At 47.1% G+C, this 27,877-nt stretch overlaps 1 protein-coding gene across 2 annotated transcripts in view; it reads left to right on the top strand.

Annotated features, from left to right (window-relative positions):
* The first annotated feature begins 2,741 nt into the window (after positions 1–2,741).
* MYO1D (myosin ID) overlaps positions 2,742–27,877 on the top strand; it is a 378,710-nt gene continuing 353,574 nt past the window's right edge. For both annotated transcript variants that reach the window (XM_055130005.1, XM_055130006.1), the window contains exon 1: positions 2,742–3,082. In XM_055130005.1, coding sequence (XP_054985980.1) covers positions 2,988–3,082 — 95 coding nt within the window. In that variant the 5' untranslated portion in view covers positions 2,742–2,987. The remainder of the gene's footprint in view (positions 3,083–27,877) is intronic.

The raw sequence follows: 27,877 nt of genomic DNA, 5'->3' as shown, positions 1-27,877 counted from the left end.
CTAAAGTGTTCCAACACCAACATATTAGGAATATACACCACACTTTATTTTTTTTTAATTTTATTTTATTAAATCACCGTGTGGAAGATTACAATGCTTTCGGGCTTAGGTCTCAGTTATACAATGCTGAAACAACCATCCCTTCACCAGTGCCCATATACCACCACCAAAAAAAAAAAAAAAAACAACCCACACAGTACACCTCCCATCCCGCCCCCCCACCCCCTACCTTGTAACTGATAAGTTTCATTTTACATTCTGTTTACTTTGGTTACATTCAATATTTCAACACAAACCTCACTATTGTTGTTAGGAGTACCCCACTAGATTCAGACCTACTGTGAAGACAAATATGGTCGTGCGGTTTTGAATTTCTGTACTTTAACAAGAAGTCCAGGGAGATTTCTTCCAGATATTAGATAATTGCAGGCTTGAAAACCCAATCTGTGGTCGTCTTAATATGGCGGCCACCGCACCCTTCATCCCCGGAGAGAAAGAGGCGAGAGAGAGAAATACCTTTCCCCTCCTGGGCGGGCACGGGGCCGAGGCTCAGTTTTCAGGCTGGAGACATTCTGCGAGGAGTTGCCCACGCCGAAAGAGGTTTTGCTGGGTCTGGATTCACGCTTGTGCAGCTGCGGAGAGGCCGCACATGTGTGCGGCCCCCGGGATCACATCTCGGCGGTACACCACACTTTATGTCATCTCCCGCTTTGCCAAGGACCGAGCCACACAAACATGCCAATAAATTTCTAACTTACAGGGCTGGCAAGATGGCTCAGAGGGCTGGTACACATGCTTTGCACACGAGAGCCTAGGATTTGATCCCTGGCACCACATGATCCCCAAAGCATCAGGTGTGTGTTCCACCTAAAATTGAGAATTAAAAAGAACTGACCTCCAGTCAGAAGAAAAGGGATAGTCTCATAAGTCTTTTTTTTTTTTTTTTGGCTTTTTGAGTCACACCTGGCGATGCACAGGGGTTACTCCTGGCTCTGCACTCAGGAATTACCCCTGGCTGTGCTCAGGGGACCATATGGGATGCTGGGATTTGAACCCGGGTCAGCCACTTGCAAGGCAAATGCCCTACCCGCTGTGCTATCTCTCCAGCCCCTAGTCTCATAAGTCTTAAAGACACACATCAAAGTAGCAACAAAGGGCCAAAGGCAATACAACTTGGAAAACTGATCTGTACACCTGAATGTGTGTGTGTGTGTGTATGGGGGCAGGAGTTTGAAAGGGAGGGGAACTGAGGTCCTGGGGAGGAAAGAGATGGGAAACATGATGGGTGTGGTGTTGGAATTATGTGTAAAGGAAACCACCATTAACAATAGATTAACAGTATTGTAAATCACAGAACCTCAATCAATCAATGTTCCCCCCCCCAAAAAAAACCCCAATTTTCTTTGGTAAGTATCTAGTAGAGGAGTACCTAATTCTCAAATGAGGACACTGAGCTGCAGAGAGCTATCACCTGAAGAAGGAGAGATGCTAACGGCAACTAGGCTGCAGCCCAGGCCCACCTGGACCAGGGAAGCTTTCTATGGCAGAGCAACTCAACTGAGCAACTGTCAAGCTTCATTCCCTACTCTCTTGCCAAGCTGGCACAGCTGCTCTCTTGCTGGCAGCAGAAACAGGACTTGAGCAGGGTCCTGGGGTTCACACATCTCAAATTCAGCCACCGAGCTGGAACCTGGTCAGACCTTTGGGAGACTGGAGATTTCCAAGTAGATTTTGCCATCAAAGATGATTCTAAAGGAACTTTAGAACTTCTCAAAGGAAGTACACAAGGGGGAGATGTAGCTGTCCTAGAAATCCATTTATAATAAATTTTCATGGGGAAAATGCAGTTTCAAAAGAACTTTCCGAGCTCAACCAATGTATTATCCACTAGAGACCACTTAGAACTGATCCCACTCCATCGAACCAGCGTGACTATCATATCTGCCGGTGCAAGAGAATACAATATCTGCTTGGTGGGTGCCAGGGGAGCTATCAAGAACTACAGGACACAGCCCCGGACTCAAGAAGCTTACAATAGTTCTAGGAAGATGATACATATCTATGCAATATGCAATAACAATACTATAAAATGATGCTTGTGGGCATACTTGGATGGGAGGAAGAGAAGCTGGGTCATGGGAAACTGGAGAAGCAAAGCTGGCTGCCCTGGGCTAAACCTGGGGATCCTAAGGCAAACGGCCTGGAGGAAACTGCAGTGTCCTCACTTCCTAGTCATGCTGCAAGTTACTTCAGCTTTCATTGAGGTCATTGTTCTAGCCAGAGCATTTTTAGCTGTTCGCTGGTTCTGAGTAAGAACCACCGGCAATTCAAGGATGGAGAGGACACGAGCCCAGGGCCAGTACGGGGATTCTCCGCAGGACGGCAAAACAGAATGAAAAAAAAAAAAGGCTCCACCCGCGCCACTTGGGTGACTTTGCTGGCTTCTACCGGGCAAAGGAGGGCGGTGGCAAACCGGAAACCTGATTCCACCCACCCGGCTACGTCCTGGTTCCTCGGCACCGCCCGGCGCGATCCCCGCGCCCGGCCCTAGGGGGCGCTGCCGCCCAGCCGCCGCAGCCGCGGCTGGCGCGCGCTCCCGCCCCGCGCCCCGCGCCCCGCGCGCGCCGCCCAGGTGAGGGGGCGTGGCCAGACGGCCGTGGGCGGGCCCTCGGTGGGGGGCGGAGCCGGGGAGGCCCGGCCGGGGCGGGGCGGGGCGGGGCGGGGCGCGGCGGCCGCGGGGGCCCAGGCCAGACCCAGGCCAGAGGCGGGACCAGCCGCCGCCGTCTCCGTCTCGGTGTCCCGTCCCCCACCGCGCCAGGCAGCCGCCGCGGGAGGAGCGGAAACTGCGAGCGCGCCGAGGAGCAGCGGGGCGGCCTCCGTCAGTCCAGACCCGCCGAGCGGCGCCCCGGCCCCCGCCGCGCCTTCCCGGCCCGCAGAGCGCCCACCTGAGCCCGTCGGCGCCCACCTGAAGCCCGCGCGCCGGCGCCATGGCGGAGCAGGAGAGCCTGGAGTTCGGCAAGGCGGACTTCGTGCTGATGGACACCGTGTCCATGCCCGAGTTCATGGCCAACCTCCGGCTCAGGTGAGGGCGGAGCCCGCGTGCGCCGCGGCCCGTGGCCGGGAGGGGGCGCTCGCGCGGGGGGTGGCGGCCCGGGGGGTCCCGCCGAGCCCCGGGGGCGGGGGCGGGGCGCGGAGTGCGCGCGGGTGGGCGCCCCCGGGACAGGCTGAGCTCGGCCCGGGCGCGGGGCTGGGGCTACCTGGGCGCTGTCCGCGCGGCCCCAGGTGAGCGCCGTGGGCGGGCCGGGTTACCTAATGGAAACTGAAGGAAGGGGAAGGAGCTTTAGGGAGCGTCTCCGAGGCCCTCGGAAGCCTGCAGGTGGCTTTGGAAAATGGCTCGGGGCGCATCCCGGGTTTCACACGTGCGGCTCTGCTTTCCCTCCCTCTCTTTTTAAAATTTCATCTCCTGGCGCGGTTCCATCCTGTCCTCCAGGATGCTCTGGCGTGATCTCTGAGCTGTCTCTTCCCGGACTCTGGCTATTTTTTCTTTTTCTTTTTCTTTTTAAACTTACTCCCCAAAACGTAATTAGACACGTTTCCAGACATTGAAGAGACGGCTCTGCTTGCCCGTGCCAAGATAAACTGTCTGAATTTGACAAGGCATTCATGGTTTCGGTTTTTTTTCGAGGAGTTATGGATGGAGCCCTTGTGTTACTGACATCTTTGAAAAGTATAGTCACAACTCAGCGCCCCCAAATGGGCTTCCCGATACGATTTTGTTTTAGAATGTCTTCTCTGTGTGATTATTTCATTCCTGACAGTAATGTGTAAGCAGATCTCTGGAGTAGTTTACTTTTTAAAGAAAAAAGATCGTTGTAGCAAATGGAGTTTCAAAGTAAGTTTGTGTGTTTGTGTGTGTGCGCGCCTGTGTTCAGAACGTCATCCTGAAATTTTAACCCAACTTCTTACAAGGTTTATAGATAATATCACTCTGTTACTTATAAAGGGAAGATCATATTTTTGTTTTGGGTGCTCAGCATTAATTTATTCTTAAATTAACTTTAACGACTTAAAAACTGTTTTAATCTTTCAAATTGCCAGTCTTCAGAGTCTTCAGCTCTCTGCCTGTCTTCCTCCCATTCCTGATCGTGGAGTGGCTGCACACATTCTTGACACACTCGGATTTCTCAGTGTGGTTCGTTTGGTTCGCTCTCACGTATCACTAAGTGTGAAGCTTGGCTATTAAGGAAGCTTATTAAAATGAACCTCACTTAACTTCTGTGTGCGCAGAAGACTTTAAAGTTCACTTCTGTTTTGTGCCAGATACGCCAGCCCAAGGCTTCTTAACTATTTCCCTCTTGCAGCCCCTTTTGGCCTGAGAAATACAAGGTGGCCAAGAGCTGCCAGAAACACCTGGGGTTCACGGAGTGGTTGGCTTTGAATTAATTTTTGGATGTTTTTACAACTTTTGCTTGTTGCCTAATCTTTTGTGACCCCCCAACCCCCAGTCAGTGACCTGACACAATCCCTTGAGGGGTTAGAACCCATGATTTTCTAAGAAGTGACAATCTAGGAGGGAAAGTGGGAGGTTTCCAGGAATTCTTAGATGTGTTCATTACCTTCTCAGAGGGGTGGTATGACAATGAAGACAGGGAGGAAGCTGAAATTTTCTTCATTTTATTTCTTTAAGAATTTTAAAAATTAAATCACCATGGGATACACAGTTACAAAGTTGTCCATGATTGGGTTCCAGTTGTACAATGCTCCAATACCTTTCCCTCCACCAGTGTACGTTTCCCACTACCGATGTCCCCAGTTTCCCTCCTTCCATCCCTCTATCCTTAGTCTGCCTCTATGGCAAGCACTTTTCTTCTCTCTCTTGCTTTCCTTTTGGAAACTAAGTTTTGCAGTACAGATTCCGTAGCACTGTTGTCCCATTGTTCATCGATTTGCTCGAGTGGGCACCAGTAACGTCTCCATTGTGAAACTTGTTACTGTTTTTGGCATATTAAATATGCCACGGGTAGCTTGGCTCTCTATGCAGGTGGGATACTCTCAGTAGCTTGTCGGGCTCTCCAAGAGGGATAGAGAAATTGACCTTGGGTCGGTTGCATGCAAGGCAAATGCCCTACTTACTGTGGTATTGCTCCAGTCCAACAGATACCGTAAGGTTCTGTATATCCCTTTCCCTATTTTCAGGGCTCAATTCTTGTCCAGAGTGATAATTTCCAACTGTCATTGTCATAGTGGTCTCTTCTCTCCTAACTGCCCTTTCCCCCGACTTGTGACAATTAAAGCTGAAATTTTCTACTGAGTTTAGTAGTGCTTAGGAGAAAAACAGAAGAATTTTAAGCCTTATCGAGCCCAGGTGATTCTTTGCCAAGTATTGTATAAACTAATTGTGAAGGAGGTTCTGAAGAGGGAGATGCCTTAGGCTGGCCCAGAAACATCATAAGAGGAAGGAGATTGCAAAAGTGGGTAGGATTACCCGGTCACATTAGCTTGACCCTTGACTAAAGCCCAGTTTTCTAGGCTTACATTCACACCCAGCCACCTAGTTGCTCAAGAAGCTGGGAAGTTAAGACATGCGGTTGTATTTGTGTGTCTCCTCAGTGTAGACTTGACAACTCTAGAACTGCTTAAAGGAGTGGCCCATGATTGACTTAGAAGTTGGGCATCTGAGAGTGCAGTGTCTTATCCTGGGTAACAGGACTTGCCCAGCTGAAAACTCGACACAACTTGAAGAGTGCAGGGAGCAGCTTACTCTCTCGTAGAGGTTTTTGTTCATCCCTGAGGTCCTCCAGACCATCTCAGAGTGCTTGGTTGTAGGAGCTTCGAGGCACAGGCTCTCAAGTCCTGGAGGCGGCGGGGGGGTGGGGGGCATTTGGATTTGGCTGGATACCTTCCCGAGGTGCTGTTGCTGTTAGCCAATCCGTCGTGCTGTCATCTCCCGGAAAGTGCCTGCTTGGACTGTACCAGGTGTTTGTGGCTGCACACAGGGGACATGTGAGTGTATTTTGTCTCACGGTGGACTGTGGAGCAGGCACACACCCCTAAGTTTCCCACCTGTCTGCCGTACTCTAATGAGATGCTCCAGGGGTTTTCAGTGCTTATATTCCATTTGCTCTCACAGGTCATTGCTTCAAGACCTGTGCCGTCCAAACGGAAATTTAATTTTTCCAGCAGCAGCATCAGCAACAACCAGTATAATGCTTGTCACACAGAACATTCCTTGGGAAAAAGCAGTTTATTGATAGAGGCCATAGCTGACAGTGTTGGGGTCTGGGGTCTCTCCCAGCAGTTATTGCCCTCCAGACTGGTGGTATTGGAGGTTGCTGGGGGGTTCTCAGGGGGCCATTTGTAATACTATATATTAGAACTATCTTTTTTTTCCCTCTTTTATAAAAATGGAATCACTCTGAATTACAAAGCCACAAAGTTATTCATGATTAAGTGTCAGGTTTATGATGTTCCAGTACTCATCCCTTCACCAGTCCTGCCCACCGCCGCCCCCTCCCCCCGCCCCCAGCCTGCCTCTATGGCTGGCCCGCTTTCCTTCCACCTCTTCTTACTGCTCCTGTCCCTGGCCTATCCCCGCCCCCACTGAGTGGCAAGCTTTCTATGGAAGACCAGCTCTTTGTTTTTATTACTAGGACTATCTTATTTATTTATTTATATTGGCCACTATTATTGCTTTTTCACCTCTTGCAGCCAAAGCTTGATTCTTAGACATCTGCTGCAAATGATGTAATTTGTTGTTGTTGTTTAAAAACTAAAAATTAGGGGCTGGGCATATGGCTCCATGTTAAAACACATGCCTCAGTGAGTTCCTGGATTCTAATTCCAGCACAAACAACAAAATTGTACGGGGGAATGGCTGTGTCTGTGTGCCAGAATGAAGCAGAGTGAACAGGGTGCTCTGGTTTAGCATGAATTTGTATGTCTGAAGTTTTGACTTGTGTTTGTTGCCTTTGTTTCTTGCCTTAGTTGCTCATATCCAGAGACTGCCCTCAGCAAGACACCTCCTGGAAGCAGGTGTCTGGCTGGGGGCATTTTTCTGCCTCTTTTGGTGGCGGTGGGGGCGGGGTGAGGAGTAGAGGTCCTGGTGGAATTGTCGGGGGTCATAAGCACCTCGCTCCATTTCTGAAGGTTCTGTGCCCACAGTGAGATTCCTGCAGGGGCATCTCCTGCCTTCATGGTTTGGCCTGGTTCCTGCCAGCACCCCTAATGACCACTTGCAGCCCCAACCACGGCATCCCCACTGTATTCTGCTTTCTTTGTAGCCACTTCCTTTTTGGACCTGGAGCTTTTCTTCTTGCTCGGGCCAATTCTTCCAGCACTGACACCAGCTTTGCACTCACTCTCTAATCGAGAGTCCCACCACGGGGAGCTGTAATGCGACATCTGGTCCTCACTGAGCATCTAAACTCCTCTCTTAGCCGTCCAGTAAAAGAAAAGCCATGGCTCAGGAGTGGGCTTGAACCCAGGGCAGCGTCCGTGCTCTTCATTTCACTGGACAGTGAAATGTGCACGCGGCTTCCAGGGGTCCAGTGTCTCTCAGGTTGGTGGTGGCTGGTTCTTTCTTCGGAGAATAACGCGTCTGCTCTGCCTTATGTCTCAACTAGGAAATTTAAATTTTCCTCCCCTCCTACCGGATTTTCTCTTCCATCAAAGCGGTCATTTGTAGCACCCTGTTTGCCAGTGCTCCGTGCCACTTCTCACTCGCAGCCTGACAATGCAAGTCTTTATCTTCGCTTAGCCAGGTCTCTCCGCCATGGCACTGTTGACATTGGGCTAGATCCTGCTTTGCCACCAAGGCGGTCCTGTGCCTTGTAAATGGTTAGTGACATGCCTCGCCTCTCCCCTCCAGATGCCAGTAGACTTGTTCCTCTTCTATTTATGGTCACCAGAAAATGTTCCCAGACATTGCCAAATGTGTGCAGTTGAGCAGCACTGTAGGTTCTTCTCCCTAATCGAACACCTCTCTTCCTCATTCCTTGCCTGCCTCACTCTTACTCATCCTCCGCGACCAGTTGGGAGAAGTCTTTCCCAATCCTCCATGGCAGGCTTAATGATACTCTCCCCCCGCTGCCAGGATACCTGGACGCTGGCTCATTACTGGCAGGGAATTTGTGAGATGCATATCTGCCCCCTGGCAAACCGTGAGTTCCTCTGAGACAGCCTCTCCGGAGGAGGATCCAGATTTTGGGGTCCTGTGTCCGGTGACATGTCACTGGAATGGCAGGGGCAGCCTTAAGAAAAAGTATGTGCATGGTGAGTGACAAGAGAGGGAGGGGGCGCTGGGAGGGTCATGCAGGCAAGTAGTGATGGAGCAAACCCACGGTTGGGGCCTTTCAGGATGGTGGCCACATGTGCCACCTGTGCCTTCCATTCATAAACTGAACTGAACCGTCAGATGTTGTCTGATCTTCAGCCAGTGAAATTCTTTTCTTGGTGCTCAGGGACTGCTCCCAGCATCTTGTTTGGGGGTTACTCCCTGTGGCACTTAGAGGACTGTGTGGTGCTGGGGAGTCAAACCTGGGGTTCCTACAGCCCTTTGGTTCCACTAGCCCTTTGATGACAAGCTACTCCTTGTCATCATCGTCATCATCATCATCGTTGTCGTCTTTGTCTTCTTCTCCTTCTCCGCCTCCTTGCCTCCCTTCCTCTTCCCTCTCTCCCTCCCTCCCTCCCTCCCTCCCTTCCTCTTCCCTCTCTCCCTCCCTCCCTTCCTCCCTCCCTCCCTTCCTCCTTCCTTCCTTCCTTCCTTCCTTCCTTCCTTCCTTCCTTCCTTCCTTCCTTCCTTCCTTCCTTCCTTTTTCCTTCCTTCCTTCCTTCCTCCCTTCCTTCCTCCCTTCCTTCGTCCCTTCCTTCCTCCCTTCCTTCCTCCCTTCCTTCCTCCCTTCCTTCCTCCCTTCCTTCCTTCCTCCCTTCCTTCCTCCCTTCTCCTTCCTTTCTTCTCCTTCCTCCTCCTCCTATAAATATAATGCTTGGCCTGGCAGTGCAGCCCTGGGTTGGTGCCACCACCAGTGCTCAGGGGCCACCAGGGCAGCACCCAGAGGGCCTGGCATTGGGGAACATAAGGAGCCCGGATCAAACTCAGGTTGGCTAGCACTTGAGCTCTCTCCCTGGCCCCTAGAATCCCTAATTCTAAGAAAACACACAAGCTTCTCAAAATATACTTGTTTGCAGTAGAACTTGGCTCCTGCCGGGTGGGAGGAGCGAGGTGCAGAATTAGAAGCAAGGTGGCGGGTAGGCATGCTCGGACACTCACCCCTCAGCCTCTGTGCTGTCTCCTTGGCCCTGTGGAATATTTGGTGGGGCCAAAGGTCCTTCCTGCTCGCCAGGCTGGGAGCCTTAGATAGCCGGGGTGATCTTCAAGCAAAGTGTGAATCAGTTTGGAGTTCTGCTTAAAAGTAGCTCTCCTTAGATTTATGGGAGAGGTGCATGGCACACTAAATCTTTTGGCTTCCATGTGAAATTCTTTGGCAACCACTTTTAGAGGCCTTCGGAAAAGGACAGTTTGCTCTGTGCCTGTTTTGCACATTGGCTTTGTATTGGTACAAAAATGAGGATCTGGGTTTGGGAGCTGCCATTTGGAGTGAATCACCCTGCCGTCTTGCTTCCTTTCCTACTTTGTGACAGATTTCCAAGACTATTTTTATTCAGGGTCATTTGTTGACCCTGGAGACTTCTGCTGAATTTAGCTCCCAAATAGAGCCAGATGTGAGTGGAACTAAGTATTTAGAAGCTGCTACTGACTTGTTTCATTGCAGGTTCTGAAAAGGTCTACTTATCTGCTCAGCTGATAGAGCTTTGGATTTTTTGGTTTTGCTTGGAGACAAAGATGGTGGATGTGGAATGGAGAGAATTGTGTTTTGGGATATTTGTGCATGTTACCTGCATTATGAGTTGTGCCAGTGTGGAGAGGTGTCATTGACTTTCTCTTAAGTCTGAGCCAGCTCAACAAAACCTGTTCTATCTCAAGGACTGGTCCTGTTTTATGATTCTCTTGCATTCATTGCTGTGTTTACTGTATTAGTCACTGTGTCATTTGCCATCCACAGTTGAGTTGACGGACTGGGGAATTCTGCTATGAGCAGTAGATTTGGCACTATAGGATAGGTCACCTATAGCTGAGTCTCACCAGCATGGTCTGTAAAAACGACAGTTATGCAAGTAGGTTCAGAGGTTAACAGCACTTTGAAATACATAATGTAAGCCTCTCCCTTTTCATCTGTTAAGTTCCTTGGTTGGGTGACAGTTTTATTTCCTATGGGAAGCAGGCTCCTTTCAGTTCAACTGCTGTGTAATTACTGGCGAGAATAGTGTTTCCAAACTCTGGCTTTGGCATTTATGGGAAGAAGGGAGAGGGAGTAGTGGAAAGAGCACACACTTTGAGATGTGACTGCCCAGGTTTAAATCCCAGCTTCACTTTTACTCTCCTCAGCATTATGACTTAGGGTGGGTTCACTGCCCTAAGTCTCTATTTCCTTGTGTATAAACTGATCGATCACCTTTTAGGTTTATTGGGATGAAATCACAAAATGTGCAAAAGGAGCCTGATTGGTGCTTGGTAAGGAAATCCCACTCAATTAATGTTACTCTTCCTGAACCCTTCCCGGTGACCTCTCCCCCGCCCTAACTATGTCACTATGTAACTGTTCTCTTCCTTCTTTACTATCCTAAATTTGCTCTTTTGATTTTGCTGAGGGGAGAAAGGGCAAGGATGAAAAAAATGTTCCAGTTATTTAGAGAGAGCAAGAGCACTGGAGGTGGATCAGGGCCATGATGCTTCTTCTGTCCACTCACCATTACCTACCTGGCCTCGGGCAGATCACGCGGTACCCCTGAGGCAGGGCTTCTTCATCTGGAAGGATTCCAGTGCCTTTCAGACACCCCGTGTGCTGCCTGCAGCAGGCGCTCAGCAGGTGCTTTTCTGTCTCCTCACAGTACCCTGTGGACCAAGCGCTCCTCTGTTTTCCTTTTCAGTGTTTCCCATATCAGTGTGGCCCTACAAATCACCTTCTTTATCCTGCTTCCTGAGGGCTGGAGGGGAGAGTAGGGGTGTCACTCCTTGTTTAATTTTTGAAAGTGGTTTTAAACTTAAAAGATGGATTGTTCGTTCTAAAACTTCTAACATGTGGGGCTGGAGTGATAGCACAGTGGGTAGAGCATTTGCCTTTCACGCGGCCGACCCAGGTTCGATTCCCAGCATCCCATATAGGCCCCTGAGCACTGCCAGGGGTAATTCCTGAGTGCAGAGCCAGGAGTAACCCCTGTGCATCGCTGGATGTGACCCCTCCCCAAAAAAAGCAAAAAAAAAAAACCAAAACACCAAACTTATAACACGTTTATTTTGCATGTCTGCCTTGAAGAAGGTTAGGACGCCGAAATCTTAGGCACTGTAGCAAAAGTGATGCACTTTAATTAAGCACCAGGTCTTCAAATCTCTAGTTCATTTCTTCAAAATAATCAATTTATTTCCTTTTAAACTGTAAACCGCCTCCTGGCTTTAAACTAGTCACTCCCTAAAAGTTTGCTGTGTGCTTTTCAACGTTGTTGAGTGCTTTGGTGGGGATTACTTTTTTGAAGTCGCTCATGGGGTTGAGGAGATTGCTCAAGTAGTAGAGCATAAGCCTAACATGTTCATGGCCCTGGGTTTGATCCCCAGCATTGCATGTCCCGTCCCCCCAAGTATGGCCCTGTTCCTGTCTCTGCACCTAGCTTCACACTACCAGGGCAGAGTATCACCAGAAGCATCCCCTATTTTTGACAAAAAAACCCCAAAATAACAAAGGACACCCCTCTTTAAATTTTTTTGTTTTATTTTATAAAGTGTTCACAATATTTGATTACATTTTATATTCCAACACCAATCCCACCACCATTATACCTTCCCACCACCATATTTTGGGTGCTTCCATCCCAAACTCAAACCCCAATCCTGCCCCAAGGCAGAACCTAAATAATATTTCCCTCTAAGGTTGGTTGCCTCCTACTTTGAATCCCATCAAGTGTCGTGCGGTACTCTTGGAGTATGGATAGAGTGAGGACACCTCTCTTTGGATGGGAGTACTAGGTACCTTAGGAAGTGGATCAATGCTAAGTAGCATATGACTGAGTCAAAATAAACAGGGCAGGCTAAGGACGGATCAGTGTACCATATTTTAGTTTTTTAAAAAGAGAACCTGATGGTCAGACAGCTAAAAGCTGTATTTTATGTTCTAAAGACCCAAAGGGAGAGAGAGAGAAAGAAGGGGGCTGTGGTAGGTAGAAAGTGCTTTGTGGAAGGAGCTGGAAGTAGTGGGCGGAGCCTTGTTAGTCTCAAAGTCACGCCACTGCGCATGTCTCTCCTCCCCGAGACACCTGCTCTGAGAAGGAGCAGCTGCCACACTGCCCGTTGTACCTCTGTGGCTCAGAAGTCCTTCCCCTGAGTGGTCTGCACTCTTTCCCATGCCCATCTTCCATGGCCTGGCCAGAGACTGAGTTAGGTTGATAGATTTCTCTCTCTCTCTCTCTCTCTCTCTCTCTCTCTCTCTCTCTCTCTCTGTGTGTTTTGAAAGACTTCTCTTTTGAAAAATATTAATCAAATACTGAGAAATGGAGAGAGGACTCAAAGTGGTGGTGGCATGGAGGCATTTCCTCCCCCACACCCTGTGGCTCCCTGAGCACCCCTGGGTGTCATTCAGGTGGTCTGGGAGCACTCTTGGGAGCAGCCCCAATTAAAAAGGCAAAAGATAATTTCTGCTGCCTGTGGGCACCTTGATGTAAATTCACTTGATCTGGATCTTCTCGTGCCTAGGTGAGGTCAGGTCTAGGAGGGGCTGAGAGTTTAATTTCTGAGGAGGAATCTTGCAGCCTATGGATAATGAGCAGGAGTAAGGCAGACATGGGCTCTGCTGGGGAAGGATGGCCAAGATGTAGTAGAGTTTTGCCAGTTTTCGCTGGCAAAGGAAGGTGCTGGAGAAAACATGGCTCATATTTTTTTAAGAGCAATAAAAAGTTCTGGTTTATCTTTAGGGCTAGAAGAGGGAATAGAGATTTTAAAAGTTTCTTCCTGTGACTAATTAGAGAACTTCTAAGACAAAGTACTTCTAAGACAAAGCATGGTGAATGCTGGGGTCCCTTCATTGCAAGTGAGGTGTATGAGCCAGCTCATGAATCCGATCTTGACAGTCCATGTTTCTTGGGGAAATAGAGGGCAGGCCGACCATTTAAGAGTGGGGCGTTCTGATAAGTGGCTTCAAGTAGAGAAGTGATTGCATATTGCAGAGCGGGAGCTGGGTTTTATTTGTTTGTTTGTTTTTAAGTTTTAATTGAATCACCATGAGATACACAGTTACAAAGTTGTTCACAACGGAGTTTTGGTCACACAGTGTTCCAACATGATTTCCCATCCCTTCACCAGTGCACATTTCTTTTTTTTTTTTACTTAATTTTTTAAATTAATTTTTAAATGAATCACCATGAGGTACAGTTACAAACTTTAGTGCTTATGTTTCAGTCATACAATGATCAAGTACCCATCCCTCCACCAATGCCCATTCTCCACCACCAGTGATCCCAGTATCCCCCCCACCCCAACCCACTTCTGTGGCAGAGCATTCCCTTTTGCTCTCTTTCTCCTTTACCAGTGCACATTTCTCACCACCAATGTCACCTGTTTCCATCCCGCCCTCACAATATCTTATGGAAGGTATTCTCTCTCTCTCTCTCTCTCTCTCTCTCTCTCTCTCTCTCTCTCTCTCTCTCTCTCTCCCCTCTCCTCTTCCTCTTCTTCCTCTCACCTTCTTTCCGTCTCATTTCCCTTCTTTCCTTTTAGGCACTGTGGTTTGCAGTGCTGTTCCTGAAAGGGTATCACGCACATCACTTTACCGGAGCTGGTTCTTTGTCAGTTCGTCACCCACCTTCCTGGCTCCTCATTTCCCCAGCCTCATCGCCAAAGCACTGCCAGTGTCTGGGTCAGGCAGCTGCTCACCTGGGCCTAGTTACTGTTAAGTCTGAACAAGATGCCCCCTCTCCGCCCCCTGCTGCTCCTGGGCACACAGCAGCGCTATGGATTTCACCTGAATGAGATTAAACTACCAACACCAGTAATGCTATTTTGCTTTAGTCAAAAGGATGTTTTCTTCTGAACGTACAGCTTGTCCCCAGAGAGCCATGGGCCCATAAATCGAGGAGCAAACACAACTCTGCTTCATCCCTCCTCTCTCTGTGTGTCCTGCAGCATGTTACTAAGATCTGGGAAGAGGGAATTGCCACTGACACAAGGGATGCATAAATGCAAGAAGCAGATGAATTAGTCAGAAAATGGTTTTATGTAAAACAATGAAGCAAACAGAGACACTCGAACAGTTCCCCCTCCTCTGGCCACAAAGTCTGCTTTGACTCACTTGTACAATAGAAGATGGTCTGCAGTGAGGGTCAGGGCCATCCCAATTTGGCTTGCTCTCAAACCACTGCTCTGTGTTCAATGTAAAATGAAGAGAAATTTTATAGCCAATAAAAAAATCTGGTAAAACTCCATTAAGAAAAAAAAAACTTCATGGGTCAGAATTATAGCACTGTGGGTAGGGCACTTGCCTTGTATGTGGCCAAGCCAGGTTTGATCCCCAGCACCCCGTGTGCTCCCCCAAACTTGCTCTTTGGGCACAGAGCCAGGAACAAATCCTGAGGACCACTGGGTTTGAACTGAAAAAAAATTTTTTTCGTTACACCTGGTGATGCACAGGGTTTACTTTTGGCTCATGCACTCAGGAATTGCTCCTGGCAGTGTTTGGGGGACCATATGGGATGCTGGGGGTTGAACCCAGGTCAGCCACATGCAAGGCAAATGCCCTACCTGCTGTACTATCTCTCCAGTCCCTCAGTAAAATTCTTTAAATAAAGCTATTTTACTTCACTAAAAAACAAAGGGAGTACGGGGCTCACGTGATAGTATAATGGTAGGGCTTTTGCTTTGCATGTGGTCAACCTGGGTTTGATCCCCAGAATCCCATATGCTCTCTTGAGCACCTCCAGGAGTAATTCCTGAGTGCAGAGCCAGAGGTAACTTTTTAACATCACTGGATATGACCCCAAAAGCCAAAAATAAATGAAAATTTAAAAAAATTAATAAGTCCTCCATAATGAGTTTGACTTAGTCTGATTCTGCCACCCTAGCCAGTGTTACTTGTTATTAAGAAGAAAGTCTTGGGGCTGGAGTGATAGCACAGCGGGTAGGGCGTTTGCCTTACACGCGGCCGACCCGGGTTCAAATCCCAGCATCCCATATGGTCCCCTGAGCACTGCCAGGGGTAATTCCTGAGTGCATGATCCAGGAATGACCCCTGTGCATTGCCGGGTGTGACCCAAAAAGCAAAAAAAAAAAAAAAAAGAAGAAAGTCTTGGGGTGGGGGTGGTGGGAAGGATACTGGGAACATTGGTGGAGGAGAATGGGCACTGGTGGAGGGATGGGTAAATGATCAATGTATGACTGAAATGAAAACATGGAAGTTCATAAGCTTGTAACTCACTAATAAAAAATTACAAAAAATCTTACATTAAGAAAAGGGAAAAAGTTATAATGATGGTATCTCTCTAGTAGCTTTGGTGCCAGTACAATTGTGGGGAGTTTCTTCCGACCTTTAATCTGCCCTTTCAGCTCCTCCCTGAAGCCTCTTGTTCCTGAGAGCAGGGCAAAGTCTTCTTTATCTCCAGGCAATAAGGCCAAAATACTTTCACCTATATCAATGAAAAGAATAAAGGAATGCATAATGTTTGTGCATCTTGGATTCGTACCTAAGCCATGTATTTATTGTATTTTACAGAACGGCATCATCTGAGTCTTGTAATTCTTACTCTGGTCTTTGGGATGGTAGCAAAATGAAACTACCATTCAGCAGGGAAAAGAAAAACCACTAAAAATTAATACCGGGTCAGCACTTGAGGAATAGAACTGGGCTTAAGGCACCTACCAGCCTGCATGCAGCTGCGCTTGTTTGATTCCCAGCATCCTACCTGCTGTTCCATCACTCTGGGCTTTTTTTTTTTTTTTTTTGTCTTTTAAAAGACTTGTAGAATTAGGACTTGTGACGCCTAATCTCATCCCACATGGGAGAAAAGCATACTTCAGTGATACATCATCTTGTGGTGTTTGTGGTATTGCTTACCTTAGCAAATTGGCCACATTTTTGGCTAATGTTACAGTGCCTTTATTTAGCTTTTGTATAATTTGTTCAGTGTCTCAAAGTAGTGTCCTTTTTATATAGCAAATTCAGAACTAAGTTTCAATTGGGCTTTAACTCCTCCATTGTCATCCTCCCACCCCCTGGCCCCCTCCTGCTAGAGCATAGTACAGTGGGGAGGCTGTTTGCCTTGCACACGGCCAACCTGGGCTCAGTCACCGGCACCTGATATGCTCCTCTGATCCCCACCAGAGTGCTCTCTGAAGTCAGATCAGGAGCAAGCCCTGAGCATTGTCAAGTGCCAAACCAACCTAAAACAAATGAAAAAGCCCCCGGGACCTCTGGGGCTGGAATGATAGTACAGTGGGTAAGGTGTTGGTTTGCTTTGTCCCTGGTCAGTCGGGGTATTATGATTCCCAGCAACTTTTGGTCTTGGGATCACCACCAGGAGCGATCCCTGAGTGCAGGGGCAAGGAGTAAGCCCCAAATCATACCCCTAAATCAAAACCAAACCAAACCTCCATCCTAGGAGCAGAGGTTGGACTGGAGTGTATGCTTTGCCTGCAGGAGGCCCGTGTTGTATCCCCAGCACTGCCTGGCCCCTCACTGGGCTCCAGCTCTCGTCAGAGCAGCTCTGCAGCTCCAAGTTGGATTCCACAGGCCTGCTTTGTTTGGAAAGACATGCCAGTACATCGATAAAAACAGTTTTCAAGCTACTGTTGTACGCAGTTGTTTTCCAGATGGACTTATCCCTGCGCACTCACACATACAAAGTTAGATAGATCCCCAACTAAAATGGTTTTTTAAGAGTGACGCCACAGTGCACTAAGAAAACCTTCCAGCTGCCCAATAACTCTCCACCATTAAAGATGACTGTACTGTGTGCTGGGTCACTTGAGCAGCCTCAGCTCGCAGAACTGAATGTCCAGTCTTCGAATGAGACTGATCCTTCCATTACAAGATCCTTTCATCAAATGAAATCATACGTGGGTTGTTTATTGTTCCTGACACATGGAGGGTGCTCAGCTGTTAATGGTCTCTCTTTCTGCTCCTTAAACAAATAAAAAGAAAACTATGTTAAATTTTTTAAATAACTTAGATTGTGATCATGGGTATGGACAGTGGTTTGATTGCCCTTGGGATCATGTTTTGTTTCATACCAAATGGATCTAAGCAAGTTAATAGTTTAGCATACGTGACTAAGTTTCTATAGTTTCTTTAGAGGGTACCTGAATATTTTTACTCCTCTTTTAATTTACAGACCTAACCTGCCAGGGTGAGCTCACTCAGGGTCTGGTAGAGAAGAAGCAAATGCTTTCTAAAGAAGAGAGGCATTGCGTTGTTTGGGGTATGTCAGTCCAAGAGAACGAGTCTGGAAACATCTGGCATTGTGTTTGTTTTTTTGTTTTTGTTCTGGTGTCTCAAAGTGCTTAGGAGACCACACGTGTCAGGTATAGAAGCTGGGCTCCAGCATGTGAAGCTCGCTTGCATTTTGAGCTCTCTATCAAGCCTGGAAGAACTCTCGTCTCTGCTCAGCGGGCATCTTATTTTATTTTGGTTTGTTGTATTGGCCCAGAAAGGTGTGGAGACCTTACTGAGCTCTTTAGGCAAGACCCTAAAACATGACTGTCTTTGGTATTTGGTATATGTGTGTGATTGAGCAAAACTGAAACACATGTGGTGGGCAGTGGGGTTGCCACACTGTGTGCTCTGATTGCATGCTGGGATTTTTTTCTCCCTTTCAATTGTTCGGGTTGTTCATAAGATTGTTTTATTTGGGGACACACCCAGTGAGCTAGTGCTTCTCCTGCTCAGTACTGGGCATCATTTCCCATTATGCTCTCAGGGACCCCCGAGGCCCTGGACTTTGAGGTCAGCTTGTGCTCTAGGCATGCGCTCCAGTCCTTTGAACCATTTCCCCAGCCCCCGCCTATTTTGTTTGGCAAATAGCGGCTATTGACTGAATCTTATTGCTGTTTGTGTTTCCGCTTTCATCTGAACCTTTACAGAAGAAGAAACCTCACCTTTAACTTCTCGATTTATCCCAGACTGGTGGTTCCAAACTTTGGCTTTGTGTCAGAATTACCCATTTAATTGAAACCTCCCAAGAGTCTGGCTCACTGCGCCTCATTTATTGAGCGGTGGTAGCTCGTGCTCAGCTGCCCTGGCTGCTGCCATTTCACCCACAGTTGTGTTCTGTGGCAGCTAACAGGGATGGGACTGTCGTGGGAGCTGAATGTCACGTTCACAGATGTATCCTAGCCTCCCAGTGTATCCAGTGAGGTGGACAGTGGTGAAGAAGCCCTCCTCAGGGTCACCCTGTGCAAAGGCCTGGGCAAAGGCGGGTATGGACTTGATCTTCCCTGTGAAGTGACTGAAGGCTTTTCACAGTTGCTCTGGGGAGGAGCGTGTGTGAGCTTCCGTCTTTCCTTAGAGTCAGTGGCTGTTCTGCTTATTTGCTGTTTAAAAGGTATTTGCTCTTTAAATTAGGGTTGACTTTATTTAAATTGTCTAAATAGTTATAAGCTCAGTTAATTCTTCATCCTTAGCAAGTTTCTGTTTTCTTGCTCTGTGGTTACTATTGAGTGTTAACATTTTAGGGAACAGATTTCTCTCTCTCACTTTATACAAAAGTATAGGCATACAATGTGTGATAAAAAATGTTTGATATATTTTTACCCTTGTACATATGCATATGTTTAAATTTTTGACATGCCTGTTTGCACAAGCTATGGTAGGATTATATAAATAGCCTTTTCTTCTAACTGGTATATTAACTTTTTTCTGTGTCATTCCAGTAAACTTAGCCTGGTGGCAGTCATGTGTCTTATTGGGCTTTGGTCATGGGTCTGCTCCTGGGAGATGCCAGAGTGGCAGGGCCAAGCTGCCCTGTGCACAGCAAAAGGACCCAGACAGGGCCTTGTGCTTGTCCTACAGGAAGAGCCTAGGCTGCTCTGTGGGGACACGGCCATGGTGTGTGTGTGCTTCCTGTGGGCATGCCACAAAGGAGGCATTTTGTGAGGAAGTGGGCTTCATGTCAGGTTGGAACACGGGGAATGTGTATGGGGGATGAGGCCATGGGAAGGGGGGGTTGCGCTCACAACGACAGGGATGCAGGCCAGGCAGAGTTGTGAGGAAGGGAGGGAAAGTATGAGGGAGGAGATGTTGACAAGGAAACGCTTGGTTGCTTCAGAAACTTGAGTGTACCCAGTGAGGCGAGCAGCGGTGAAGAAGCCCTCCTCGGGGCACCCTGTGCCAAGGCCTAGGCAAAGGGGGTTTGAGCCTAGGCAAACGGACTTGAGCTTCCCTGTGAGGTGACTGAAGACTTCACACCCCTCACCGTCACTCTGGGATGGAGCGTGTGTGAGCCTCTGGTCCTCCTTCAGGGGAGCTGCCAGCTGCCCCTAGGTCCGGTGGCTGTTCCGGATGTTTCAGTTTTTCAAATGGGCGAGGGGATTGCAGTTTTGGCAATGGTTTCCTGCAGTTCCCCTGTGCCTCTAGCACACCCAGATACAGCTCTAGTATAATAAGTCTGTTTTAGAATATTGAATTCAGACACGTGGTGACAGTAGTGTTTACGGCCTTGATGCCTGTGATTACTGCACCTCAATACCACCGAAGTGCCTGAGACCTTCTACCACGGTCACTTCCTCTCACTTCCCCTCACCCTGCCCTGCTACTTACTAATCTCAGTTTTGTAATCCAAGGTCAGGGGTTTGTCATATTCAGTACTGTTTGTCCCCCAAGATAATTCATTGTTTCTTTTTTCTTTTTGGGTCACACCCAGCAATCCTCAGGGGTTACTCCTGGCTTTGCACTTAGGAATTACTCCTGGCGGTGCTTGGGGGACCATATGGGATGCCAGGGATCGAACCCGGGACAGCTGCATGCAAGGCAAACTCCCTACCTGCTGTACTATCGCTCCAGCCCGATAATTCAATGTTTGTCCTCTTGATTTATTTCACTTACGGTACTATCCAGTTTCTTCCAAGGCATAATGCTTTGCAAGATTTTATCTTTTGTTTTGTTTTGTTTTGGGGTCACATCCAGTGATGCTCAGGTTTACTCCCAGCCATGCCTGGGAACCATATGGAAAACCAGGGGTCAAACCCAGGCTGACCATTTGCATGGCAAATGACCTACCCATTGCACTATTGCTCCAGCCCAAGGTTTTATCTTTTCTTGTGGCTGCATAGTATTCTGTTCAACTTCCCACTCATTTGGGTGTTTCCACATGCTAGCTGTTACTCTTAGTGCTGCAGTGAACATATGTGTGTTCATATCTTTTTCAGGCTACCGCTTTTGCATTCCTGGAATAGTTGCCAAGAACTGGAATCCGTGAGTCAATTCTTGTCAGAGTGTCCAGAGGAAGCTGTATTTTTAGTTTTTTGGAGTAATCTCCATACTCTTTTTTCCATAAAAGTGGAACCAGACAACATTCCCACCAACAGTGGATGAGGGTTATTTTTCCACACATATGTGACAGCACTGGTTATTTCTACTTTTTTGGTTACAGGCCATTCTCACAAGTGTGAGGTATCTCATATCTCATTGGTGTTTTGACTTGCATTTCCCTGATAACAAGTGATGAGAAACATGTTTTTCATATGCCTACTGGCCAGGCCTCTGTCTTCTCCGGGAAGTGTCTGTTCATTTCCTCTCCCCATTTTTGATGGGATTATTGACTTTCATTTGTTGTTAATTTTTGTGTGTTCCAAGTTGGTTCTTAAAGTAGGAATTCCAAGAACTCTGGTTTGCTGATTTGAAATAAATGAATCTCTGCAGTGACAATAGCTTACAACCGGTTTTCAGGACCTTTTCCTGAATTTTTTGTATTTTTAAATTTTATTTTAGGCACCATGATTTACAATGAATGGCAGAGTTTCATGCATGAGACATTCCAGCACCACAGTTTCCACCACACTGTCAGCTTCCTCCCACCATTGTCCCCGAGTGCTCCCCTCAACTCCCCTGCAGTGCTTCCTGCTGAAGACCAGTTCTGAGTTTCTGTTGCCTTTGAGCGTTGATTTTCTTACTCTGTTTCTTTATATCCCACATATGAAAGAGATCATTCTGTACTTGTTCCTTTCCTTCTAATTTCATTCAGCATGATAATTCTTTTTATTCATCACATAACACCAAATTGTGTGATTCCATCTATTCTTACAGTGGAGTAGCATTCTATTGTGTATTCTGATAATAAACCATAGTTTCATTATCCACTCATCTGTTCCTTGTTTTTTTTTTTTGTTTTGTTTTTGCTTTTTTGGGTCACACCCAGTGATGCTTAGGGGTTATTCCTGGCACTGCACTCAGGAATTACTCTTGGCGGTGCTTGGGAGACCATATGGGATTGAACCATATGGGACCTGGGGATTGAACCCGGGTCGGCCCCTTGCAAGGCAAACACCCTATCTGCTGTACTATTGCTCTGGCCCCACTCATCTGTTCTTGGGCACTTGGGTTATTTCCAGATTTTTGTTATTGTGAATAGTGCTGCACTGAACATAGGAATTCAGATATCTTTTCTGAATAGCATTTTTGGGCCCTTGGATTAGATGTCAAGAAGGGGAGTTGATCATGAACAGCTTTGTAGCACAGTGATTCAATAAAAAAGAGTTTTAAAAAAATTTAGAGTTGCCAGATCACATGCAAGTTCAATTCCTAGTTTTTTTGAGACGTGCCCATATTGTTTTCCATAAAGCTTGAACAAGTTGCCATCCCCATCTGCAGTGAATGGGGGTCCCTTTCCCCCCACATCTCTGCCAACACTGGTTGTTTTTATTCTTTGTGGTATGTGCCAGTCTGACTGGTTTGAGGAGAGATCTCATGGTTTGAAATTGCTTTTCCTGATAAGTGAGGCAGAGAATTTTTTCATATGCCTATTAGCTATCTGTGTAATTCTTTGAGGAAGGTTCTGGCCATCTCTCCCCTTGACCCCACCCTCCATATTTTGATTGAGTTAGTGGCTTTTTTTCTTGTAAAGTTCTGCCAGCTTTATATGTCATGAATGTTACTCTTTGTCAGATGAGTGGTGGGTAAATATTTTCTCCCAGTCTGTGGGGTGTCTTTATATCCTGGTCACTTTTTTCCCCCCTGATTTTACCTTAAGCAATTTATGACCCTGAGTCATAAATTCCCTGTTGATGTCTCTGAGTCATAAAATTTTTAATGTCAGAAAGTAACCTTGAGATTATCTCCCTGATGTAGAGATAGATACATGAAGTTAAGAACACAGAAAACTAGTGATTTGTCCAGAAATCTTCCCTTGTGCAGTGACACAGTTACTGCCGCAAATCTTCTTATACTGTTCCCATTTTTTTTCTGCTCTTCCTCTCTCTTTGAAAGTGTAATTTTTAAACCTCCTTTATCATTTCTTATTGAGATAAACTTATTTTAACTTGTCTAAGCAAGTTGAAACAATGACAATGATTACAATGTATCTAAGAAGCCACTTATTTTCTATAGGAGGGCAACAATATAAGTACAAAATAACATCTTGAAATAGATAGTTTTAGCAGTTTATATTTTGTGTCAACATTGTCCTGACTTCTAAGAGAAGAAATACAAAAACTTGAAAGTTTTACCCTGGCTCATCTGCTGCTGTCTTAGAGGGGCAAGTCTATATCCGTTAGTGTTGTTGGCTGCAGCTGAAAGCAAATATGACTCAACTAGCCTGCGTGTGTCCAGTCACATAACAAGAAGCCTGGTGATAAGCCTCTGCTGGGCTGTTCTTAGCCCTGTCCTCCCCGGTGATGGTCTCCTGCCTCAACCTGGAGGAAGATGCTGCCAGCAGTTCTCCACATCTCCTGGTTGCAGGGCTCAGTTCAGAGGGGGCCCCTCTGCTTCCGTGCTTCGTTCCTAGGAAGCCCCAAATTCTCACTTGTTTATTGCTTGGCAGTTTATTCACGTGCTCATTGCAAGGCCCATGATTGGTTCTGAAGACCGTGGTTATCACGAGTGACTTGGAACAGCCCCAGGAGGGTAGAGTTCACTTTTCCTGAAGCCGGTGGCTCTATGGAAGGGAGTAGATCCTTGGACAAAACACACTTTTGTTAGGGAAGAATTAATTTTAGGGAGAGAGCAGGACATTGGTTAGGCAACCGAGAGTGCCTTCCCTGTGCCCTTTTACAGGCCCTGCAGACAGGACAGTGCCCCCTCAGACAAGAATGATCAGTATGATGAGGGCACTTAGCTGTCTTGTAAGGAGACCGAAGGAGAGAGTCAAAGGACATAACTGGTGCGTGTTTCCACGCCACACAGCAGTTCTCCATTCCTCAGCAGAGAAACACTGGCTGGGTGTATCACAGATTTAGAGTGCAAAAACTCTGGCATCGTCTTCATAGGCAGTGTCAGATTCAGTCCCAGTTCTCTCCCGCAGGATTGCCTCCCCACCCCCGCCTTAGACCAGGGCATCACCTTCTGACCAGCCAGTGTTAAATTGGAGCCTTCAGGGACCCCTTCCTCTGGTTGGATTAAATAAATTGCCACTCGGACCACAGAACAACATGAAACACTGCTGTAAGTTTTCCAGTTTGCTATAAAATACATAGATGAATAGCCTGGATGGAGCAGCATCCTGAACAAGTGAATTTTTATTTATCTATGTAGTATTATAGATTAAACCAGAAGGAAAAGGCTGTGTATGGTTTGCCCAGTTGTGTGCCATGATATAAGATATGTTCCTGCTTTATTTATTTGTGGGGGTAGAGAGGTTGGGACACCCTCACTAGCTTAGGGACTTCAAGTCTGTGCTCAGAGCCACTCCTGCAGTAGCAGTGTAAGCATCTTAACCCCTGTGCTATCTCTCCTTCTTTCCTGGGGCAAATTAGATTGTAGATCATGTGAATACATGCAGTGAGGACATAGCTTTGCTTCTGTGACATTCTTGTTAAATACCTAACCTGGATCTGAGGAGATAAAGCATCATGCAGCTTAAAATCAAAGGAGTGGGGGCTGGAGTGATAGCACAGCGGGTAGGGCGTTTGCCTTGCACGCGGCCGACCCGGGTTCGATTCCCAGCATCCCATATGGTCCCCTGAGCACCGCCAGGGGTAATTCCTGAGTGCAGAGCCAGGAGTGACCCTTGTGCATCGCCAGGTGTGACCCAAAAAGCAAAAAAAAAAAAAAAAATCAAAGGAGTCTACAAAAGCAGTTGTCATTGTCTGTAATGTCAGTGAAAATCAAAGAACAACTGAGGAAGTATTTTAGAATGGAAAAGAAGGTCAAGTGTGATTCTGAACTACGTTTTTGGCTATTAAAGATAATATTGGGACAGTGGTAGAATTTTAAATGGACTTTGACAATCTTCGTTAGTGTATGTGTCATATGTTGATTTCCTAAGGCTGGTGAGTCCTCAGAGGACTGAGCACATGCATGCAGGAGCTCCACAGTCCTTTTAATATTGCCACCCCATACATCAAATGGGATTAGCTCCTGGGTGTGATCCCCAAACAGTCCCCTCCTCCCCTGCAAAACAAACAAAAAACTACACACCAACCCTCTAGAAAAAAGTTCCTTCCTTCCTTCCTTCCTTCCTTCCTTCCTTCCTTCCTTCCTTCCTTCCTTCCTTCCTTCCTTCCTTCCTTCCTCCCTCCTTCCCTCTTTCTCTCTTCCTTCCTTCCTTCCTTCCTTCCTCCCTCCTTCCCTCTTTCTCTCTTCCTTCCTTCCTTCCTTCCTTCCTTCCTTCCTTCCTTCCTTCCTTCCTTCCTTCCTTCCTTCCTTTTTCTTTCTTTCTTTCTTTCTTTCTTTCTTTCTTTCTTTCTTTCTTTCTTTCTTTCTTTCTTTCTTTCTTTCTTTCTTTCTTTCTTTCTGTAAGTTTTCCATTGCTTTAAAAATAAAACATAGTAGTTCTGTAGCCATCACATGAGTTTCCAAAGGAAGTAGTGATTCCTGGTCATGGGGACTGATGGAAACAGAAGTTAGATGTTCTCTCACTGACCCTTTTATGAAGGAATGTGGTCAATCTGGAAGATAGGTCTAAATGGCCCCTAAATTCCTGGTCTATGTCTATTTAAAACTAGTGGGTTAGTGATATTTTTGTGCCTCATTATAAACCAAAGGAGATTGAGCTCTTATACCACGTTTTGCTGTGTATTAATGGCCAGCTGTAATAGCCCATAAAAAATTAATGTTAGAATTGGGTAAAATCATGCATGGCATCATTAGAGTTATATAACAAATGCTGGATGGTTGCAGTCATTTGCAATTCATAGCAGGATTTTATTGTGAACTTTGTTGATGAAAGAAAGACTTTATAGGAGATGGAGAAATAGTACAGTGGGTAGAGGGAACTTGCCTTGCATGCCGCTGACCCAGGCTTGCTCCCTGGAAACCCGTTGTATGGTTCCTCCAAGCCTGGCTGGAGTGATCCCGGAGTGCAGAGCTACGGAGCCAGGAGTAAACCCTAAGCACAGCTCGGTATGCCATCCCTCCCTTCCCACTCCCCACGATCCCAGTAAAAGACTTTACAAGGCCAGAGTGATGGCTCAGTGGACGGGAGTGCATATTTTTCATGTAGAAGGTCAACTTTTATCCCTGCTACCAGGTGGTCCCCCAAACTTGATTGAGCATGAGCCCCAATCACTGAGCTTGGAGTGGCCTCCTGAGCACTACCTGGTATGGTCTAAAAAAAAATAGAAAAGAAAAAATACTTTATAAATGTATGGAATTGGGTTGGGTAATGGTGGAGTATGAGTAAGACTTAGGTATGCATGAGGTAAGACTGGCATGGGAGAACATTCCATGCAGAGGTAGGTGCCTGTGTAAATGACCATGACGTGTTTGGGACACAGGGAAGACTAGTCCGACAGGCTCAGAGGGTTGATACAGGGGAGTAGCGCTTTAACTTCAGTTAGGGAGACAGGATGAGCTTCCATAAAAGGGAAAATGAGGAGGAAGCTGGTTCCTGGGATGTCTACCAGACATCAGATACCATGTTAAATGGGATTGAATCTGTCAGAAATCTGTCAGAAACTTGTATCTTTTAATCTATTCAGTCTTCTGAGGTGGGGGTTATACTCCTTGTAGAGAAGTGAGACAGGTATTCAGAGGGATACTGTGACTTTCTCAAAGTCACACAGCTAATTTAGAGACACATTTGAATTTGAAAGGAGTTTGGCAGAATTTCAAAGCCCACTACTCCTCCTTGCATACGGAAGGGAACAGAAGGATACAGCCCTGACTATGTGTGGAGACTGTCAGCCACGGAGAGTGTCTGCGCGTTCTGTACGCTTTGCTCATGATCAGATGAAGGTGCCATGAGACGTACCTGTGGGACTCACTTTTGCAGAAAAATGCGTCTGAGGAAAGGGCCAATGTGGGTCTCCCACAAAATAGCTTTATTTTAAGGGTAGTCAGAAGGATCCTGAAAGGGAACATCTAGGGACTGATTGGGAGACAACTGGAGATCTGATGCTGCAGAAGTCAACAGAGACTTGCGATGGGCAAAGTTGGACACTCAAGAGGGATGGAGAAAGATCGGGATGAGGGAAATGTTCGGTAGGTGCAACAGCAAGAGAGCACTGGTGACTCGAATGAGGGGTTTTGGGTGGAGAACAGCAGTCGTGGGCTGGACTGAAAAGCAGCAGGGAGGTGAAAACTAGAATAGTGAGTGCTGAGAAGGGTGTGTGTGTGAAGCAGCATTTTTCTATTGAATGAAATTTTTGCTTAGGAAGATGTGAGGAGAGAGGGGTTATCTGTTCAAGAGAGAACACAGGCTTCTCCAGAGCGTAAAAAGCAAGCAGAGAGACAAGCCAGCGAGACACATGTTCAAGGGAGAACATAGGCTAGAAGAGCAAGCCAATATTGGGGGCGCGGTGGGGCGAGGGGCGCTAGGGGAAACAACTAGTTTTATTCAGGGTGAAAAGACTCTTATAGACTTCCTTTTTTTTTTTTTTTTTGGCTTTTTGGGTCACACCCGGCGATGCACAGGGGTTACTCCTGGCTCTGCACTCAGGAATTAACCCTGGCGGTGCTCAGGGGACCATATGGGATGCTGGGATTAGAACCCGGGTCGGCCTCGTGCAAGGCAAACGCCCTACCCGCTGTGCTATCACTCCAGCTCCTAGACTTCCATTTTTTGCTCGGTGAAATAACACACTGGGCGGAGCACGTACATCACACGTGGGAGACCTGGTCTGTCCCCTGCATCTCGTGGTTCCCTGAATGGTCCCTGAGCACTGCCAGGTGTGGCAAGCAAAGCAAAACAAAGGACCTTTTTGTTGTTGTTGTTGTTTCCCTGAGTTGGAGAAAGCCATCACTCCATTACTGTCGAAGGTTGTAGCTGGGTTTTTCTTTTTCTGTTATCTTGAAGGCTAGAGTTGTCATGGGTCAGTGGCAGTGGCCATGGGGAGAGGGGTTGGAGAAAGGACTTTGCTGCACTACCATCCCAGAGGAGCACTCCGTGCCCAGCGGGCAGGAAGGTGTCATCTGTGCTCTCTGGCTTACCCGGGTCTCTGTGCGTTACGTACCCAAAGACTTGTGCACAGGGTCATCTCCTTGATATATGTATTGCTGTCTGGTCACATGGCACCACTCCCCCAAACCACCAAAGGCTAGCTGTGTGTCCCCACACATCACTACAGTGGCAGCAACTTCAGTGGACACTGTGCAAGCCAGGCAGTCTCCATAATACCATCTATTCTGAAATGTGTTCTCTACAGCGTCGTGGACGGGGTTAGAGAATGCGCCCACAGAAGCTGCGGAGCACG

This window comes from Sorex araneus, chromosome 3 (genome assembly GCF_027595985.1).
Source record: "Sorex araneus isolate mSorAra2 chromosome 3, mSorAra2.pri, whole genome shotgun sequence".
In the NCBI taxonomy this organism is placed as follows: Eukaryota; Metazoa; Chordata; class Mammalia; order Eulipotyphla; family Soricidae; genus Sorex; species Sorex araneus.
Note: the sequence above shows the minus strand (reverse complement) of the source record. Positions and strands in the feature narration are given on the sequence as shown.